Source organism: Microtus ochrogaster, chromosome 21 (genome assembly GCF_000317375.1).
Source record: "Microtus ochrogaster isolate Prairie Vole_2 chromosome 21, MicOch1.0, whole genome shotgun sequence".
Taxonomy (NCBI): Eukaryota; Metazoa; Chordata; class Mammalia; order Rodentia; family Cricetidae; genus Microtus; species Microtus ochrogaster.
Window position 1 is genome coordinate 4,210,772 of NC_022022.1, and position 20,332 is coordinate 4,231,103.

At 44.1% G+C, this 20,332-nt stretch overlaps 2 protein-coding genes across 2 annotated transcripts in view; one reads left to right on the forward strand and one right to left on the reverse strand.

Moving 5' to 3' along the window:
- Window positions 1-5,752: 5,752 nt before the first annotated feature.
- On the forward strand, window positions 5,753-8,879 carry Oaz3 (ornithine decarboxylase antizyme 3). The gene is given in 5 exon segments (NM_001290499.1): window positions 5,753-5,985; window positions 6,262-6,401; window positions 7,034-7,209; window positions 7,599-7,684; window positions 8,622-8,879. Coding segments are annotated over 5 exon segments (699 nt in total). The 5' UTR covers window positions 5,753-5,818; the 3' UTR covers window positions 8,753-8,879.
- A 1,398-nt stretch (window positions 8,880-10,277) lies between these two features.
- The window catches only part of Tdrkh (tudor and KH domain containing), an 11,782-nt gene continuing 1,727 nt past the window's right edge, over window positions 10,278-20,332 (reverse strand). The window contains exons 2-14 of the mRNA XM_013349839.2: window positions 16,948-17,097; window positions 16,158-16,264; window positions 15,329-15,518; window positions 14,406-14,545; window positions 14,003-14,321; window positions 13,503-13,657; window positions 13,204-13,376; window positions 12,988-13,052; window positions 12,547-12,698; window positions 12,323-12,424; window positions 11,348-11,423; window positions 10,948-11,041; window positions 10,278-10,799 (exon numbers count right to left, since the gene is read on the reverse strand). Of these exons, the coding sequence (XP_013205293.2) occupies window positions 10,989-11,041; window positions 11,348-11,423; window positions 12,323-12,424; window positions 12,547-12,698; window positions 12,988-13,052; window positions 13,204-13,376; window positions 13,503-13,657; window positions 14,003-14,321; window positions 14,406-14,545; window positions 15,329-15,518; window positions 16,158-16,264; window positions 16,948-17,071 (1,656 nt within the window). The 5' untranslated portion in view covers window positions 17,072-17,097 and the 3' untranslated portion in view covers window positions 10,278-10,799; window positions 10,948-10,988. The remainder of the gene's footprint in view (window positions 10,800-10,947; window positions 11,042-11,347; window positions 11,424-12,322; window positions 12,425-12,546; window positions 12,699-12,987; window positions 13,053-13,203; window positions 13,377-13,502; window positions 13,658-14,002; window positions 14,322-14,405; window positions 14,546-15,328; window positions 15,519-16,157; window positions 16,265-16,947; window positions 17,098-20,332) is intronic.

A 20,332-nucleotide genomic window follows, 5' to 3' on the forward strand; every position in this document is an offset into this window, starting at 1 on the left:
GAACTAGCTCTTGTAGACCAGGCTGGTCTCAAACTCTCAGAGATCCGCCTGCCTCTGCCTCCTGAGTGCTAGGATTAAAGGTGTGTGTCACCATCGCCCGGCTCAAACAGACATTTTAAAGTTAAGCAGTTTATACCCTTTTCTTCCCAAGCTACCCTACAGGCAGACTTTCCATTTCAGTCAATAACGCCATTTTGTTGTTTGCTTTGTTTTTCGACACATATTTTTTATTACTGTAATGATTGTGTTGTTTCTTTAAGAGACAAGCCACGCCCACTCCCTCCTCCATCCGCTGAGGCAGACTGATCTTTAGCTTCTGGCCTGAGCTTGCTCTCTTCAGTCTTCCTCTTGGAGAGGCAGCTTCGCTTCTGCCTCTCTTTCCACTTCTCCCCTTCCCTCCCCTTCCCCCTCCCCTCCCCTCTCCTTCCCTCTTTCATCCTCTCCCCTCCCCTCTCTCCCCTCTCCCCTCTTCTCTCCTCTCCCCTCCTCTCCCCTCCCCTCTCCTCCCTCCCTCCCTCTCTCTCTCTCTCTCTCTCTCTCTCTCTCTCTCTCTCTCTCTCTCTCTCAGCTCTTCTCCCCTTCTCCCTCCATAATCCCCCCAATAAATATTCAACCTCACTCTGCATATCGTGCCTATTCATGTCTCTGTCTCCTGCCAACCCGCCGTGTGTCTCTCCGCCTGGGACCAGATACTGCTCAGGCAGCCATCTCTGCCTGGGACTGGCTGCTCTCAGGGCCCGCTGCCTGCCACCACATGGCCCGCTATCACCATTTGGGGACCTACAGCATTTCAGCATTTCTGCTGTCTGCTGCCGCCGGGGATCCTGCAGCATTTTTAATTTTTTCATAACATTTGGTGCTAATGGTTACATTCACCTTATTGTTTTGAGACGGTGTCGTTTCTCCCTTCTCTTCCTCCCTCTGACCCACTCCCGTGTACCTTTCCTTGCTCTTGCTTTCTCAAATTCAAGGCTTCTTTCCCCTCGTTTGTTGTTATTTATATGTGTGTGTTTATATATGTAAGTGTAGCCTGCTCAGTCTGTATAATGTTACTTGTATGTGTATGTTTTCAGAGCTGGCCATTTGGTTCTGGCTAACAACTGGTGTGCCCTTCCCCGGGGAAGACTTTCTTGTTCTTCGCCTAGGGCTGAGGCCTTGCGAGCCTTCTCCTTTCTCATGGGCACAGAAACCTTCTTCAGGTCTTATTCAGGCAGTCCTGTCAGTGAGACTTCGCGGATGGAGCTTCCCTGACATTTCTAGGAGACACTATTTTATAGCAAACTTCTTGTTCCTTTGACTCTTATGATTTCTGCCTCTTCTACAACAGAAGTTCTCAACCTCCTAATGCTGCGGTCCTTTAATACAGTTCTCATATTGTGTGACCCCCAACCATAAAATTATTTCTTTACTACTGTAATGAATTGTTATGGAAATATGATATGTGACCCTTGTGAAATGGTCATTTGACTCTGAAGGAGTTGTGACCCCCCCCCTGCTCCTCCCAGGTTGAGAACTTCTTCTACAACACTTCTTAAACTTTAGGTGAAGTTATGTTATAGATGGATCGGTTGGAACTGGGCTTTACATTTTGATGGCTGTGGTTTTCTGGAATGATGTCTACCTGTTACAGAGATCCTTGATGAGAACCAAGAATTACACTTCTCTGTGGACGTGAGGATAAAGTAGAATTAGAACATAGCTAGCGATTGTGCTGATTTAGTAAGAAGGAGGATACAGGTTCTCCAAGATCCACGACCTCACTAGCCCTGGGAAGGCTGGGTTTCAGTACCAGGTGTGATTTCCCTCTTGTTGAGAAGACCTTAAGTACGATTAGAGAGTTCTTGGTTACCTTCAACATATGTATGACACGTTGGCCACCGTTATGATTCGTAGGCATCACAGTGGGTAGAATTATCAGTTACCTCCCTCCTTTGGAAGCTTGCGTGGCACCTTCCCATACCATGAAACCTAGGAGGAGGCTTTCATTTCAGATCCACCTCTGGTCCTCTGAGTCCTGAGAACAGGGTTTTTCTTTTTTGATCTCACAGGCCATCAGGAAACCCCATGTATTCTACCTTTTCTTTTATTTCCTGGAGAGCCTCTTGGGAAAGGTGCTGACACATAGGCTGGCTTCCTGCTTGAGTGAGAGCTGGAGGAGAGGCTGTCATGGCTGGAACCGTGCAAGCCATGGCCTCACTGACATGACAGCATGTTTTTTTTCCTTTGTGTTCTCTGCTTACCTCTGCAGAGAAGTACATCGTTTATCTATGAAAAGCTAAAGGTAGATAGGAAGTTATGTTTTCAGTTATTGAAATCCAGGAGTAGCAGAACCATCTCCTCCCCCAATCCATGAGAGCAATTATCAAAGCCCCACCACCACCACCTTGGTCAGCTCCTGTAATAATGTTCCACTCTGAAACCCAGACAGAAATGAGACCAAAGAAAAGGTGAGCGGAAAAAGAGAGAGGAAAAAAAGGCAAAAGGAAAGAAGAAAAGGTTTTAAAAATCAAAGTGGCAGAGCTGGAAAGGCGAGTTAGTAGGAAAACACTGTGCCACCCTGACAGCCCAGGTTAGAGTCCCACAACACACAAAACCCAGGAGAGCCAGATGAAAGTTGGCTGTTCGTAATCGCAGCCGCAGCATTCCTATGCTGAGATGAGAGGGAGAGACAGAACTGACCAGAAGCTCAAGTTCATAGTGTGGCGGCAGAAATAACACGAGAGACATTGTTTCAAAAGCAAGATGAAAGAAGAGACTCCTGGAAAAGCTGTCCTGTGACTTCCACACACCCAGACATACAAATAATTGAAAACAATCCAAGTGGTGGACCAGGTGTGGTGGCACACGCCTTTAATCCCACACTCGGAAGGCAGAGCAGGAGGAGCTCTGTGAGTCCCAGGGCAGCCAAGCCAGAGCTACATAGTATATAGTGAAACCATTTGAAATAAATAAATAAATAGAATTCAAGTGGTAACACATTTTGGTTTCACTTTAGGGAACAAAAAGTATTGGAATGAGGTAGGAGAGTCTATGTCTTTATATCTGTGTTCTGCTTCAAAATCGTACTGAATTGGTTTGGTTGACTGTGAGCCTGTTTCAAGCCTGGCTAGGACGGTGCCCGTCACACCCACTTTTTTCTCTCCTTTGCTGTCCCGGTGAAACAGCTGAGGCCTTCCTGCCACAGGTACCTGTTCCTCACCAGCCCAACAAGGGAGGAGGCCGAAGGGTGATGGCTCTCTGACAGCGACCATGCACAGCCACAGGCAGATCAGAAAGGGACTGGAGCATGTATGAGGGAGATTTGCATCAGTGAGACAGACGAGGGTTCATTCTCTTCCCTTCTGGTTGGGGTTACCGAGTATGTTATTAGGGAGGGGTTGCTCTAGAGTCCCAGTGTTTCCAGGTTTTTTTTTTTTTTTTTGCACTTTGTTCAAAGAATAAAAAAAGCACAAAAACCTTATTCAGAGGTAAAGTAAAAGCCCAGATTAGCAATACTACAAGGAGCTAGGTCCTGAGCAAGAAGACAGCTCAAGAGTGCCAGTGACTGTTTAGGGCTTTCTTTTATGGGTTCAAGAGGAAGAGCAGTTGGTTATTAAAGGGAAAGGGACTTTTTTTTTAGTGTGTGTGTGCATGCATGTATGTGAGAGGAGGGAGGGGGAGAGAGAAGAGAGGAGAGAGAGGGAAGGAGGAGAGAAAAAGGGAGGGAGAGAGCTCGCTCACTCACTTGTGCACATACTGAATTGATTTGGTTGACTGTGAGTCTGTTTCTGTGTGAAGAGGCCGAAAGAGGAGTTCAGGTGTCCTGCTCTGCTGTATTCCCTGGAAGCAGGGTCTCCCAGGGAACTGGAAGCTGGTTGGCGTTGGCAAGCCCCGCTATCTTCTATCTCCACTCCACAGCACTGCAGTTCTTTTTTTTTTTTTTTTTTTTTCTCTCAAGACAGGGTTTCTCTATGGCTCTGGAGCCTGTCCTGGAACTAGCTCTGTAGACCAGGCTGGTCTCGAACTCACAGAGATCCGCCTGCCTCTGCCTCCCGAGTGCTGGGATTAAAGGTGTGCGCCACCATCGCCCGGCCACAGCACTGCAGTTCTAGGCATGTGACCAGCTCCAGCTTTTCAAACTCAGGCCCTTACATATGTGCAGCAAGTGTCCCTACACACTGAGTAATCTGTCTGCCTCTGCCTCCTGAGTTCTGGGACTAAAGATGTGCCCCCACCATGTTTGATTGCTTAACAATGTTAACTCCATCCACCTTTGATTAATCATCTTTTTTTAAAAGTATTTATTTATTTATTTTATATGCATTGGTGTTTTGCCTGCATGTATGTCTGTGTGAGGGTGTCAGATCTTGGAGTTACAGACAGTTGTAAGCTGCCATATGAGTGCTGGGAATTGAACCTGGGTCCTTTGGAAGAGCAGCCAGTAGAGTATTCTTAACTGCTGAGCCACCTCTCCAGCCCCTAATCATCTTTCTAGTGGGGCCTACTTGAACCACATGTTCTGAAACCCTGCTGCATAGTCCATACTCCCAATCTTTTTTTTTTTTTTTTTTTTTTTGGATAGGGTCTCAGAGCATAGCTGTGATTGGGAACTCAAAAGATCCTGCCCACTTCTGCTTCCCAAGTGCTGAGACTAAAGGTGTGCCAGCACACCTGGCTTGATCCTCTTGACGTTTTGAATTAGCACCTAGTCTGTGTTCTGGCACAGTAACTTAGTGCTGAGTTATGTTGGTGTGAGCTTTCTACCATTTTAATATCTACTCTGTAACTTCACCAGTTTCCATCGGCTGTGTCTCTGTGTGTGTGTGTTTGAAACAGGGTGTTGCTATGTAGCTCTGTCCAGTCAGAATGTTGCTACTGCAAATCAGGCTGATCCCAGATGTTGAGCAATCCATCCATCTCTGCCTCTTGATTGCCAGGATTAAGGATAAGCATTTGCTGGGGGCGCTGGAGAGATGGCTCAGAGGTTGAGAGCATTGCCTGCTCTTCCAAAGGTCCTGAGTTCAATTCCCAGCAACCACATGGTGGCTCACAACCATCTGTAATGAGGTCTGGTGCCCTCTTCTGGCCTGCAGGCACACACAGACAGAATATTGTATACATAATAAATAAATAAATTAATTAAAAAAAAAGCATTTGCTGGGTGGTGGCACATGCCTTTAATCCCAGAACTTGGGAGGCAGAGGCAGGTGGATCTCTGAGTTCGAGGTCAGCCTGGTCTACAAAGTCAGTTCCAGGACAGCCAGGGCTGTTACACAGGGAAACTCTTCTCAAAAAACCACCACCACTACCACCACCAACAAAAGGATATGTAGCATTACAGTTCCATAGAGGTATTTAATTTGGGATTCCTAACCTATAAAGACAACAGAGAAAATTCTGCAATTTGTAGTATTTCTGTGCTACGGAGAGTGATAATAAGAAAAAGAAAGACTTTCAGAACAACTACTAATGAGGTGAGTGTGGGAGCACGGTCTTGGAAGCTTACTGTGGCATCAGACACCAACTCTGTAGTTGCTGAATTTAGAAATGGTCCACAGGCGGGGTCAGGGTGGTGGGAACCAGGGCTCAGGCAGGGTTATGTGTCAATTAGGACATAAGTTTGAAAGCCTCTTTAACTACCTATACAGCTGTCAAGTGTCCAGCATCTGAACACGAGCCCTGGCTGATGGGGCAGGGTGGGCTGAAACTGAGGTGACATAAGCACCGGCCTCTTGTCTATGTCATAGTGCCTGCCAGGTCACAATGACAGGGCTGCCTGAAGTCCTGCCCCTCACCCTCTGACCCTCACTTTGCCGCAGGGAGGCACTGAACAGTGAAACTGCCTTGTAACAGGTCCCGCCCCTCTCTCTACTCCCTTTCTTATATCAAGAGGGGAAAAGCACGGAACTACCTCTATCCCTTCTGGTCACCATATGCCTATTACCTCTACTGCTACAAATACCGAATCACCCTCCGGGAGAAGATGCTGCCTTGTTGTTACAGAAGGTACTTGTTTCCATCTGTCACTGTGGTTTACATACAGTATAAGGAAAAGAAAACAAGTCGAGAGATTCTTATAAAAGGCAGGGTAGAAGCCACATATGGACTTGTACAATTTTTCTATTTGGTTGGCCTGGAAAAATAAGATGTTCCATAGGTGACCCAGGAGACAGTGTGGAAGGCTGGTACTGTATAGCTGAAGTCAGGAAGTTACCTTCTCAGTTTATGTCTTCACCCCAGGCTCTGAGGTAAACTAATTTGGGTCTCTCTTTCCCAAACAAGCATCACTTACAAAGAACAGGAGGACCTGACGCTTCGGCCCCATTGCTGCCTCCAGTGCTCCTGAGTCCTTAGGAGGCCTCCAGGTGGGCAGAAGCGCTGAGCAGGAAAAAGACCACAGCCAGCTTAAAGAACTGTATTCAGTAAGTACAGTGCACCGGTGATGTGACAGGCCAGCTCTTTGATCGCTGTAAGGCTTTGTTGAGGAGGGAACACTGATAGCCATGAAAACTAGACGTAGGTAGACCCCTGAGCACATTGTAAAATCTACTTCTTTCTAGATGGATTCCTATAGCTGGGAGCCAAGAGCAGGATGGGAAAAGAAGCAGGAATAAATGTATAGCAGATTATAGTGAGTCTTGGGACATAGTTTAGAGAGAGGCCTGGCAGTGAAAGCTAAAATCCCAGCTTCTTGAAAGGGCTGCAGAGGACACAGAGTGAGTACAAGGCTAGCTTCAGTGACTCAGCAAGATCTTATTCCCCAACCTTACAAAAAAAGTAAGTAAATAAAAGTGGGGCTGGAGATATAGCATGAGCAAGACAACACCCTGAGCTTCCCAGCACTAGAAAGTTCTCCTAGGCACTTGACATCAAGTAGAACTCAGTATTGAATGGCTATCCCTAGGACTGAGGAATATTTTCATATCTCTTAAGATTCTGACTTTCTCAGCCCCTCTCATCTGCCTGGAATCCTCCAAAAGCACCCCAGTTTACCCCAGATGTGACTTGGAGACTCAATGAGCAGATGGCTACTTCAGTCTCATTTCTTTTCCAGGCTGGGAACCTGACAGTGCTATCAGCTGAGCCCCTGCTTCACCAAGACGCAGTTCAGTTAGACTTCCACTTCCGCCTCACCCCCCATTCCTCTGCTCACTGGCACGGCCTTCTGTGTGACCACCGACTCTTCCTGGATATCCCACATCAGGCTTTGGATCAAGGCAACCGAGAAAGGTGAGGAACTGGATGGGTGTGGGGAAGGGATGGGGTACTCTGTTCCACCGTTCATCATGTCACAGTGACTTAGGAGCTGGATCAGACACACAGCACACAGATACGATCTTGGGGTTTAAGGAATAATTTTAGGTCGAGGGATGGTTGCTGGACTCAGACTCAGGAACATTAAAGTAGGATTCAAATAGTTGAATAATTTTGCTACTCAGCAGTCCTTTCCTTCATGACCCCCTTCTATATTGGAATCCCTTGGCTTCAGAGAAAAGCCAAACTCCTTCAGCAACTTTTCCTTTTCTAGTTTCAGTAGGTAGAGAAATCCTCACCGGTATTTCTCCTGCTGACTTCCTAGATAAAGTTAGCCAAGTATTAACTTTCTTTCTGGCCTCTAGCTTGACAGCAACATTGGAGTATGTGGAGGAGAAGACCAATGTGGACTCTGTGTTTGTGAACTTCCACAATGATCGGAAGGACAGAGGTGTGTTTAGGCGTCTTTGGATGAGTCTGGCATTTCAGCACCCCCTGTCCCCACTTCTATTGCAGAGGAAATTAAAGCACACAACATTCTATTCTGTCCCATCACAACTGGACTGACAAGAAGTCCCTGCAGGTGCTATCAGGCACGAGCCTGGGAGCACTGGAGAAATTACACAGAATCCATTTAAGGAACGCAGTAGACTGACAAAGGAGGTCAAGAAAATGTATCGAGGCCGGGCGGTGGTGGCGTACACCTGTAATCCCAGCACTCGGGAGGCAGAGGCAGGCGGATCTCTGTGAGTTCGAGACCAGCCTGGTCTACAAAGGGAGTTCCAGGACAGGCTCCAAAGCTACAGAGAAACCCTGTCTCGAAAAACAAAAAAAAAAAAAAAAAGAAAAAAAAAAAGAAAAAAAAAAGAAAAAAAATTTATCGAGCCTTCACAGTAGGACAGGAACATATTTAAGCAGATGTAATATATCACTGCACATCTTTCAGAGAATTTATACTCTGTTGGGTATAAGACAAGATGGAACAAGCCTGTGATCCTAGTATTTGGAAATCTAGGACAGGAGAATTCCACATTCAAGGTCAGATTGGTTAAATGGTGAGATCTCAAAACAAAGCCAAAAACAAAACAAAAAAAAAAGCTGTTTGCTGCCGATTGCAAGCAACAATAGTCACCATTTTAGAGCTTAGAATGCCATCATTGCACTAAGTGCTTGATAATCACATTTTAAATCTTTGAAGGTTCTCATTCCCAGCTTACAAACGGGTAAACTGGAGATCTGAAAGGTTAACTCAAATGTTAAAGTGAATACTAAGGCAGGGTAGGCCTGCATCTCTATCATGCCCAAACACACCCAAGCCTGCACTACACTATTTCCATGGGCTGAGCCTCAGTGGATGTTCTAATATCTTGTTCTCTTCTCTTCTACAGGTGCCCTCCTGCGAGCCTTTAGCTACATGGGCTTTGAGGTGGTCAGACCAGATCATCCTGCCCTCCCTCCCTGGGATAATGTCATCTTTATGGTGTATCCCCTTGAAAGGGACCTTGGCCAGCCTGGCTAGTGAGCCTCCCTAAACACGTTTATACCATCTCTGTGAGAGGCCGGAAACCTCAACACACGGGACTCTGGGGCCCAGGATGTGATTTGAGACACTTCCATCCTAGGAAATAAAGGGTAGTGCAATCAAAGTGTTTGCTGTTTCTTGAGAGGGGGGATGCTATAATGGAATATGAACCTGATAGAAATATTCATTGTAGGACATATTTAATGACTAAAAAGATCAGTGACCTGAGTCAGACAGGGGAGGGCTCCTTTTGCTTTCTCCTTATCCCTCAACCATTTTTTCGTTCCCATTTACCAAGCACCTGCCAAGATCAATGACCAGTCAACTAGAATGTTCAGAAAGACTAAGCCTTGCTAGGATGCTTCATATATTTCAATTCAAACTAGAGACATGCTAATTCCCTCTCTTTGGATGTAGAGAAAACCAGAGAAAAGTATGTACATCCTAAGGAATAGTTATTACAACAGATAATAAGAGAACATTCTAGACAGCAAGTACTGTGATATACTGCAAAAATGGCAGGGGACACTTCAAGATATAATGAGCACAAGAAAGGGGATATACTTTTTTTTCGAGACAGGGTTTCTCTGTGGCTTTGGAGCCTGTCCTGGAACTAGCTCTGTAGACCAGGCTGGTCTCAAACTCACAGAGATCCACCTGCCTCTGCCTCCCGAGTGCTGGGATTACAGGCGTGCGCCACCATCGCCCGGCTATACTTTTTTTTTTTGAGACAATGTCTCATGTAGCCTAGGTTGGCCTATATAGTGTGGTACCTCACGTTGATCCTTTCAGTTCTCCAAGTGCTGAGTGTCTGTGTGCCACAGTTGTTTTATTTTTCTTTATGTGCCTGAATGTTTTGTCTACATGTATACATGTATACAGTATGCATGCCTGGTGCCCACAGGGTTTAGAAGAGATCACTAGATCGCCTGGGACTGGAATTATAGGATGGTTGTGAGGCACCTTGTGGGTGCTGGGAGCTGGACCTGGGTTTTCTGCAAGAAAAGCCAGTTGGTTTTGATGAGCTTTAATATGAACTGCAAGTCATGACCTCCGACCTTCAGGGAAAGCAGCACTGCGGAAAACAGAAGTGAATGGGTCAGAGCCTGTTGTATAGGAATCCCACTGTCAGACATCAGTGCTCTACCAGTCGGAACCTGTTTAGGTTCCTCTAGGACTCTAAAACGTGCTCAAACTTCTCCTTCCTTAATGTCTTTCTGCTACTTGGGTCCAAAAAATTTGAAGCAACAAGAGACACTAGGAGACAGGGCTCAGCAAGTTTACAATGAAGACCTATTCCTAGACCCCCGGTTTCTAGAGTCCTGATCTGATCCAGGGCAGGTGGGCTTTGTGTGACTTGTGAAGTAACAGCGAGGATTATGAATGTTTGTATGGGAAGGATACATCTTTCAAGATGGGCCTCTGTATGAGGCAGCAGGCAATTACTATCAAGATTTACTCGGAAGAGACTTTACTCAGAGGCATACAAGTTGTAACGAGTATATGGTTTTAGATAATTTTATAAAGAACTTTATTTGGCAAACCCAAATTATTTAAGCAGAACTACACCTTTCTCTAGGTGGCTGTACACAGAAACAAGCTAGAAATTTACAGCATTTCCTGCCCTCTCCATTTCTTCTGCCTGTATTTTAAAGTTCAAAAAGAAATAGCTGAAGGACTATTTCAAAAGAACTATCTCCAGTCACCTCAGCACTGAGAGTGAGAGGTAGTACTCTCTGCAGGGCTTTTAAACATATGCCAATTTCCATTTGTTTTCCGACGACTCCAGTCTTGAGTCCAAACACTTCCTACTACTATAGTCACCTGGGAAGGTGAGTCAGAAATGAGGCTGGGAATTCACAGCAGCATTCAAACACGGAAAGATGGAGAGGAGCCAGGAGCGAAGGAGAAATCTATTTGTCTCCATCTATCACTTTGTGGTAGGTCCAATGGAACAGAAAACGCATTTGATCCAGAGCAAGCCACACCATTTGAAATAAAGGACTTCATGGATCTGTCACAGATTCCTCTCCTGGCACCAATCCTGCCAAAGACAGAGAAAAAAAAAGGGCTTTGAGAGCAAGTTAAGCTGCATCAAAGATGTTCCAGAGAAACACAGAGAACATAGGGAGGAGGGATTGAAGGCCCTTGTGTCCCCCTCATTACTTTCCTGCTGCTACAGCACCACTTACAGTAAAAAGCAGATGGCTGGTCCAACAGCTGCAGCCCAGACTTAATACAAGATTATGTCATCAAGGATATCAGACGACATAGAGCCTTCGCCTTCTAGTGAGGAGAAATGAGAAACGTTTCCAGCAGGCATGGCCAGTGAAGCTCAGCAGAAAAACAGGTGCTTGGTGTTCAATGTCCTAAGAGCCATGTGTTTTTAGACATGGTTGCATGCAGTGCGGACTGGAGTTGACCCTGCTCCTCCCTCCACTTACCAATACTAGAATTGGTCTGATGCAGTCCTGAAGATCTAACCCAGGACTTTGCGCATGTCAGTCAAGTACTCTACCAGTCCCAAATCAAGCTGCAAGTAACCTCCCTGATCTGGACTCGCACAGATGCGATATGAAAGTATAACTGCACCTGTTACGTTGAGGATGGTCAGGGTATCTGGTATCTCTACTGGGCTACTTTTGGTCTCATCATCTGTTTCTGTGGCCTTATGGAAAAAGAAAAAGAAAGTACTTTGGCAATTGGAAAGGGAGAAGCCTGTCATTCTGATCACAGGTTTGGTAAGAGAGACACAATTTTTTTAAAAAATATTTATTTATTATGTATACAATATTCTGTCTGTGTGTATGCCTGCAGGCCAGAAGAGGGCACCAGACCCCATTACAGATGGTTGTGAGCCACCATGTGGTTGCTGGGAATTGAACTCAGGATCTTTGGAAGAGCAGGCAATGCTCTTAACCTCTGAGCCATCTCTCCAGCCCCAGACACAATGTTTTTGATTGCATTTTCATTCATCCTGGAAAATATAGTCTAAAGGTTCTCATGAGGGCATAAGCTTCATCTCATTAAGTTGAAGTGGGGCTAGAGGTGACTCAGCAGTTAAGAGCACATATTACTTTTCTGGAGGGCCCAAGTCAGATTCCCAGCACCCACGTTATTAGATGGCTCACAACTTCCTGTTACTTCAGCAGATCCAATGTCTCTTTCCTTTTTGGGCATTCACACATTTAGTATGCATTATAAAGATACAAACACAAGATTAAAAAACAACTGCTATAGAGATGGCAGAGGTTAAGAGCAATGGCTGTTCTTCCAGATGACCCAGGTTCTGTGCCCAGCATGCACATGGCAGCTCACAAGTGTCTCTCATGGCAGCTCACAAGTGTCTCTAAGTCCAGTTCCAGGGACACCAACACCCTCTCTTCTGGCTTCCTCATCAGGTACTACATGCATATGGTATAAAGATAAAACATGTAGGCAAAAAACATGAAAAAAATCATTAAAATCTTAATAAAATTGATATAAGTGTTTATGACTAGATACCTTCATTGTGCCTCTAAGCACTCAATTTTCCTGGAAGCACCTTAAATGACTATACTGACTCACCATGTCCTTCAACATATCTGGGGCAGTTCTGTTTTCTTCTTTGTCTTCAGGAAGTTTTATTGCATATCCTTTACGAACTAATTCTAGCCCAATATCAAGTTTCTAAAAAAGAAAAACAAGAAAGCAATAATGTTCTGTTAAGGGAGAGCAAATTTGCAATGGGGTGAGATGGTCAGCCAGATGTTTCAGAGTGACTGCAAGCAATGTATGAACCTCACCCTTACCTTCCCATTGCTGGTATCATATAAATAGATTTGTGGCCAAGTTGAGATTCCAGTCTGGGCATCGCTGGAGAGCTTGGCCACGAGGGGCTTCCAGCCAGCACAGTGAGTGAGTCTTTCAAACTCATCTAGCGCTGCCTCTTCCCACTGCTCACCTGGAAGATCATAAGGGAAAACAAGGGAAACAAGGGTGTGAGCCTCGGAGCTGTAAGAGTTGGGATGCATTCTACCCCAGTATGTATGCTAGGGATGTACTACTCATATTCTTATTTGGTGTGTCTGGATCTGACTGCCAAGTAAGTTTCTGTCTTGCTTTCTAGTGCTAATAAGGAAAAGGTACCTGAGTCTCCAAAACTCAGAAAGCTTGGGAATGGGCAATTCCTTACATGTTGTATGAAAGTTACTGTTTGGAGGTAGAGTCAATAGGTGGTATAACTGGTTTACCTGAGGGGGCAATCCGTGCTAGACTGCACTCTATTGCTTGAAACGGAAGGCTTAGAAAGTCACTCCTAAAATTAGAGATTAATTTTAATGAAATTAGAATCCCAGGTATACACGTTTCCTTCTAAATCTCCCTGATGATATCTGCCAATAGCTCCCCAGTTTTTTATCGGCAGATGTGAGCCAACAGCTCAGATCCTAACAGGTCTCTGTACTCACCTGAGAGTTCTGAGAGCCTCCACTGGGGAATCTCCATTATCTCCAAAGTCAACAAAGTAGAGGTCCAAATTCCCACTTTCCAAGGTACCAAGAATCTGGGCTCGATACCAGCAGCCATCTAGACTTAAATGTGCTGCTACAATGTCTCCTACATGTAGAATCAAGTCTTCAGGCTAAACGTGGGGATGGAAAGTCAGGAGAGGTTATTTCCAAGTGATAGCTAAAAGAGTACGGAAAGAAAGGAACATCTGACATTGAGAAAGGTAAGCCCCAGCCTAGCCTTCCCTCCAGCAACTCACCAGAGTACTGTTGTAATGCTGGGTCATCTCGCTGATAAGTTTATCCAACTGGAGGCTGTAGGAGTCAATGATTTGGATCCAGAAGTGGTTGGGGTGTTCAGAAGCAGAAACATATACTTCGCGGTACTCATCAGAACTGAAGTCAGTACTAGGAACTAAACACAGGGGTAAGGATGGTGACCAAATGTATGCGTGTACTCACGTCAATACCCCCACCCCATCCCTGCATGAAAACATACATACAAGCATGCACTCATACACAAAATGTGTAAAGAAACTGTAATAAAAATGTAATTATTACTTAGATCTGTTTTTGTCAACATATTTCTATCTTATTTTTCTTCATTAGCTGTACTTGGAAAATTATTAATGTTTGGTATTACTCCAAGTAAATAAAATATTAGCCAAAAGGCAGTATGACAGAGATGGAAATCACAAAAACAGAATTTTCCTATTTTAGGTTGGTTAATCTAATAGGCTCCTCTTTCTTCATTACATACTTTCAAACATGGACGTCTCTGGATTGCTCAGGGCATCAGAATACTGAAAGTTTTCATCGTTTGGTTTTTCCCAGGAAGCTTCTTTTGGTCCAGTAACAGCCATATCACCACCTCCTTTGCAGAGAGGAGCCTCCAGGGGTGCCGCTGGCTCCATGCTAGAGTCGGTATTCTTCCATAAAGCTGCTTCGCCAGCTCCACCTGGCTCTGCCACCTCTCTTCGCACACTGATCGGCTGCTTTCGTGGGACTCTGGTTTCTGCAGAATGGGCAATTCTTTTCCGAAGCTCTTCATCCTCTGAAACTTTCTCCAGTATCAGATGCTGTGGGAATGAGAGGGGTCATTTCTGTGTAGCCAGATAATGACAGGATGGGCAGAAGGGCCACCCTCATTCTTGTATACTTGCCTTGGCTGCTGCCACTTCCTTCTGTGTTCCTGAGATTTTTATAAGTCTTGAAAGTAGTAAGGTTCCCTCCGATTCTTTGTCACAAGTGATTTTGGCTCCAGAGGCTTTACAGATAGCGCGAATAGTCTCGCCACCTCTCCCTACATTAATACAGAAGAAAAAGCTGTCCTGACCAATATCCACTATAGAGAAATCACTATTTTTTTTACATGTTACAAAAAGAAATCAGTTCTTGTAATTAATTTGAATAGAATGTAAGATAGTAAATAAGGAGCTGCCGAAGTGACTACTGTAGGAAAGAATATAGAACTCTATTTGAACCACTTTATCTGGAGGATTAACTTCAGGACATTTCCACTTTTCAGATACACAGCAGCTGTACTTTACATTTCCACTGTGAGACTCATGGTCCAGAGTGTGTCAGAACTCTAAGCTGAAAACAGGACACTTCTCTCCTCTAGTACCAGCACTAAGGAATGATCTAGGGAAAAGCTTGACAGGTAATCTCTGGATTACTGCCTTCTTCAAAGCTCTAGGACACTATGGACATCTCTAGCATCCCTGTAAAAAATTTTATTCTAAAAAAAGTCTTTACTTATTGTGTGTGTACATGTGCAGTCTGTGTGGACCTGGGTGTGCCATAGCACCTGTGTGGAGGTCAGAGGCAGCTTGGTTCTTTCCCTCCACCATGTGAGGCCTGGGATGGAACTCAAGTAGTCAGGCTTGGCAGCAGTTTATCCACTGAGCCATCTTGCTGGTTCACAGAAACCTATTTGAAAGGCATCCTTATTTTTAAAACAGCAGTTCTGAAGAAAAAAAAGTAAAGTCTGAATGAGGTGTGTTTTCCCTAGGGGAAGCCAGGAAAACCCTAGAGAATGTGGGAAAGACAGGCAGAGAATAAAGAGGAAGCTGTCCAGTTGTACCTATGATTCTGCCCACAGATCTCTGGGGCACTGAGAGTTGCTCAGACACTGGGGTGCTCTCTGTCAGGATCTGATGGATTGCTGCCTTGGCCTTGCACACCTGCACAGGAAACCCGCTGATCAGCAGCACTCGCTCATCACCTACATCCTCTGTGTCCACATCAATCCGAGCACCTGTTTGCTTCCGCAGCTGCAGAGAGAAGGAAGAACACTTCAATTTGGTCCTAGCTAAGGACCTCTATCAAACCCTGGAAGCAGGTAGAGTCATACGCCTCAGTTAAATCAAGAAATTACCAATAGCCCTCATTTACTTATATTCATACAAGAAAATCAGTGACAAAGGTAATTCACATAGTAGCTAATTTAAAATCATTTCTCTGTGGTTACAACCCATGTTCTTTGACTTTGTTTGGATTTGCAATTAAAGATTCTTTTTCTGCTAGGGAGCAAACCCAGATCCTTCCCAGTGCTAGTAAACTTTTCCAATACTCACATCCCCAGCAAAGATTTTGCTTTCTGGACATTTAAGCTAAACAATGATGAAAGATGGAATAGTCAGGTAGCAATTCTTTGTCATTTAATGGGAGCTCATTAACTACCCAATAAAAATATTCATGCTATCAAGTTGAGAACCACCCCAATCAAATACTATTTCAAGCTTAATCATCTACCATCTGAGGAGAAGTACTAAATTTTGGAAGGAAAACAGTGCAGTTAGTTTAATGTTCCTGTAGTTTTTCTTTTAAAAATACATGTGGCATGGGTGTTTTGTGTAATGTGGTTAGAGGAAGGAAACGAGTCAGTAGAATCGATGCCTGCTCACACTTACCTGTTTAATATTGGCTCCTTGTCGACCAATGATGAGCTTCACAGCCTCCTGGGGAACTCGCATCTCTATCTCAATGTCATCTTCTCCAACAAATGTCAATCGCTCTTCTATGTAGACCACAACAGATCAGAATTAAATACACTAAAGCTCAACTGTCCCTCCCCTGAATCAGGCTATAAGAGACATAAATCCAAGAGACAAAATGTGGATCTCAACCACATGCAATACATAGAACCTGAATAGAAATTAGAAGATCCCAGAATACCAGAGCTGGGGCTGGGTTTATAGCTGAGATAAGGGTGTCGTGTATACAAAAGGGCAAGTTTAACCCCCAGCACTCTACCTGCCCTCCCTCCAAGGACCACTTGGCATTTTCTGTAGGATACTATTTCAGATGCTAAAATGGGAAAGGCAGATTCTAGAAATTGTGAGTTTTTGGGATGCTACTCTAAGACATGATTCTCGTAGAGCAATAAAGGCTAGAGTTGTCTGAGGCATTCATTAGTCTGAAACATTTCTCTGGGATCTGTACTCCAGGTCCAGCTGTGTCTACTTTCGACAGCTGGAGAGAAGCAGCAGAATGAACATATATTTTCAAATCACACGGTTGGTTTGCTAAAGGAAGAGTCAATGACATAAGGTCCCTTCATAAATTAGCTTTCCAAGAACAAATGAAGTGACATTTTCAAACACTTCTCACAGAAAATGTATTTTAACAGTATTGGTGTGGTGAGGACAGCTTTCAATTTAACAATAAAATATTATTGCAAGAGCACACGGGTTCACATACCTCTGCTTTCCCTATATCGGCGGTATAGGATGTAGGCGACTGTTGCACTTGCTGGGATCCCAAGGCCCAGGGCTATTTTTTGAATAGTGGACAGGCTTGTCCATGAAGTTTGTTCAGTGGCCATTTTCTGCTGCACTCTGATTTAACGTCCTGAAACAAATCAAGAAGTAGTTTTCTGCCACCACTTGTCTGGTTGGCAGAGAGGAATGAGAAAACACTGTATTCAAAACACAAAAACCCACTATTTGGCCAGACAGGTGATACATGCCTTTAAATCTGGCATTCAGGAGGCAGAGGCAGAAGGATTTCTGAGTTTAAAATCAGTCTGGTCTTCAGAGCAAGTTCCAGGGGTACACAGAAAAACTGTCTCCAAAAAAACCTTACTAGCTTTGCTATGAATCTCTGATATTGTATCTTCACTTTTCTGTCAAGCAAATAACATTTTCCTCATTGTAATTCTTATTCCACATGTTTTTAATTTTTATTTATTTATTTTGTTTCAAGACAGGGTTTCACTGTAGTTTTGTTTTTTTGTTTTTGTTTTTTGAGACAGGGTTTCTCTGTGGCTTTGGAGCCTGTCCTGGAACTAGCTCTGTAGACCAGGCTGGTCTCGAACTCACAGAGATCCACCTGCCTCTGCCTCCTGAGTGCTGGGATTAAAGGCGTGCGCCACCACCGCCCGGCTTCACTGTAGTTTTGGAGCCTGGCCTGGAACTAGCTCTTGTAGACCAGGCTGGCCTTGAACTCAAGAGATCCGCCTGCCTCTGCCTCCCCAGTGCTGGAATTAAAGGCATGAGCCACCACTGCCCAGCAAGACCACTCCCACAGGGTATCTATACTGTCCCCCTCTCCCCCAGTAAACAGACATGTGGTTTTCTGGTCTTTCCTGTTTCCTCTCTTGGTTAGGTGGTGGGCTGGAAAACCATCCAGGAGTGTTTTATCCATTAAACCTGGGCTTTTTCTAATTCAGTTTGACTTGGTCTGATTTGGATTGCTGCATTGGCGGAGAGAATTGGGGGTGCAGAAACTTTTCAATATCCCTGCATTTGCCATCCCTTCAGCTTATCCTAAAAAGTTGGAAAACTTCAAGTAATGTTTGTAATGTTTTCTCTCAAAACATCCAAGGTTTTTCACTATAATTAAAAGCCAACTTAATCTCTCATGTAAATTCTGGGGTTTGGGGATTTAGCTCGGTCATAGAGTGCTTGCCTAGCAAGCACAAGGCCCTGGGTTCAGTCCTCAGCTGGGGGGGAGGGACAAAATAATAAAGGTCAAAAAATGTAAATTCCAGAGGAAAGGGAGTAGAAACTGGGATTGGTATGTAAAATGAGAAGGTAGTTTGAAAAAAATATATAAATTCCTCAAGAGTACAAATTATGGGGGCTGGAGAGATGGCTCAGAGGTTAAGAGCACTGACTGCTCTTCCGGAGGTCCTGAGTTCAATTCCCAGCAACCACATGGTGGCTCATAACCATCTGTAATGAGATCTGGTGCCCTCTTCTGGCATACATGAAGGCTGAACACTGTGTACATAATAAATAAATAAATCTTAAAAAAAAAAGTACAAATTATTTTTCTTTCTTCAGTGTTTAGCATACACTTAATATCTGATCAATACAATTTTTCTTTATATTTTTAAATGAGGCTCTCAGCTGCTTACATGTAAATTCTTTTTTGTTTTTTTGTTGGTGTTTTCGAAAAAAGGGTTCCCCGGGGGCTTGGAACCCGGCCCGGAAACAACCCCTGTAGACCAGGCTGGTCTCGAACTCACAGAGATCCACCTGCCTCTGCCTCCCGAGTGCTGGGATTAAAGGCGTGCGCCACCACTGCCCGGCTGTAAATTCTTTAATAGGATGAAAGATACTTTGTGTCTGATTTTTGCCTGCCATTTTCATAGCCTCATTTTTGTTTTATATTTGCTAGGGGACTAGGATCTATTTACAGATCTTCCTCTGACACACATCACCTGTGTCTTTATCAAGTTCTATTCTTTCAAGTTTCATCTATAGTAGTATCTCTTCTGAAGCCTCAGGGATTCCTAATGCTGACTGATGTGGGTCATGACACTCTACCACAGTACTTGTCTGTTTATCCTGCATCCTCTGACCTACTGGCTTTGTTCCTGCAGTTAAGCACATTAAACACTTCTATGTGCTAGATACAACCGTGGCAGTGGAAACACAAAGATTAAAAAAAAAATGCCAAGAAGCTACTATCTCGCCACTTTATATGCACTGATTATTCAATATTCACACAACCCTGTAAAGTAGGAAGAAACCATTTCATTTTATAGAACTACACATATACCTGAAAAGTTTGTTCACCCTATCACTCAGAATTTGAATTATTATTTGCTTATGAAAAGTCTTGTTAAGTGATTTTACAAGTTTCTCTTATCTTTCCTTATTTAAACTTTCAGGGTAACAATGTTACAATTCTTTATTTTTTTAATTTAATTTTAATTTTTTTATTTTTGAGATAGGGTTTCTCTGTAGCTTTTGGTTCTTTTTTTTTATTATGTATACAATATTCTGTCTGTGTGCATGTCTGCAGCCAGAAGATGACACCAGACCTCTTTAGAGATGGTTGTGAGCCACCATGTGGTTGCCGGGAATTGAACTCAGGACCTTTGGAAGAGCAGGCAATGCTCTCAACCACTGAGCCATCTCCCCAGCCCCACAATTCTTTATTTTGATCAACTTCGATTAAAAAATAAACACTGGCAGAAAACATAGATGATAAAAACATATACAATGTTATTACATTATGATATAGTAGCACCAGATAATAAAATGCTACATGCTTGATGTATAATAAGCCCAAGGCCCAGAATCTGGATCCCCAGGACCCATGTAAACTCAGGCACTGTGGCAATTTTATTTCTAGCACTTGAGAGGCAGACACTAGATCCATGGGGTTAATTGGATAGCAAGACTAGCCCAAACTGGGGAGCTCGAGTGAGGTACCTTTTCTCAGTAAATAAAATAGAAAGCAACTGAAGAAGACACTTGGTGTCAACTTTAAGCTTCCATATGCACAAGTATCTACATGTACACACAAGTCCATGAACATACAGGTATGCATACAGGTATGCACACATAAAATCAGATTATCTTTATCTCAAAAACATTAGTTTTATTCTAGTGAAGCTAAAAACATATCAATACAGAAAACCTACTTTGGAGTAAACCTTGTTTTAAGTATGCTCTCCCTGGAAGCCTAGAAGGAAAATTAAGACACTGGTGTGGAAACCTCACACCCAGGAGCAGTATCCTGGCAAAGAGATCAGAATTGGCCGGGCGGTGGTGGCGCACGCCTTTAATCCCAGCACTCGGGAGGCAGAGGCAGGTGGATCTCTGTGAGTTCGAGACCAGCCTGGTCTACA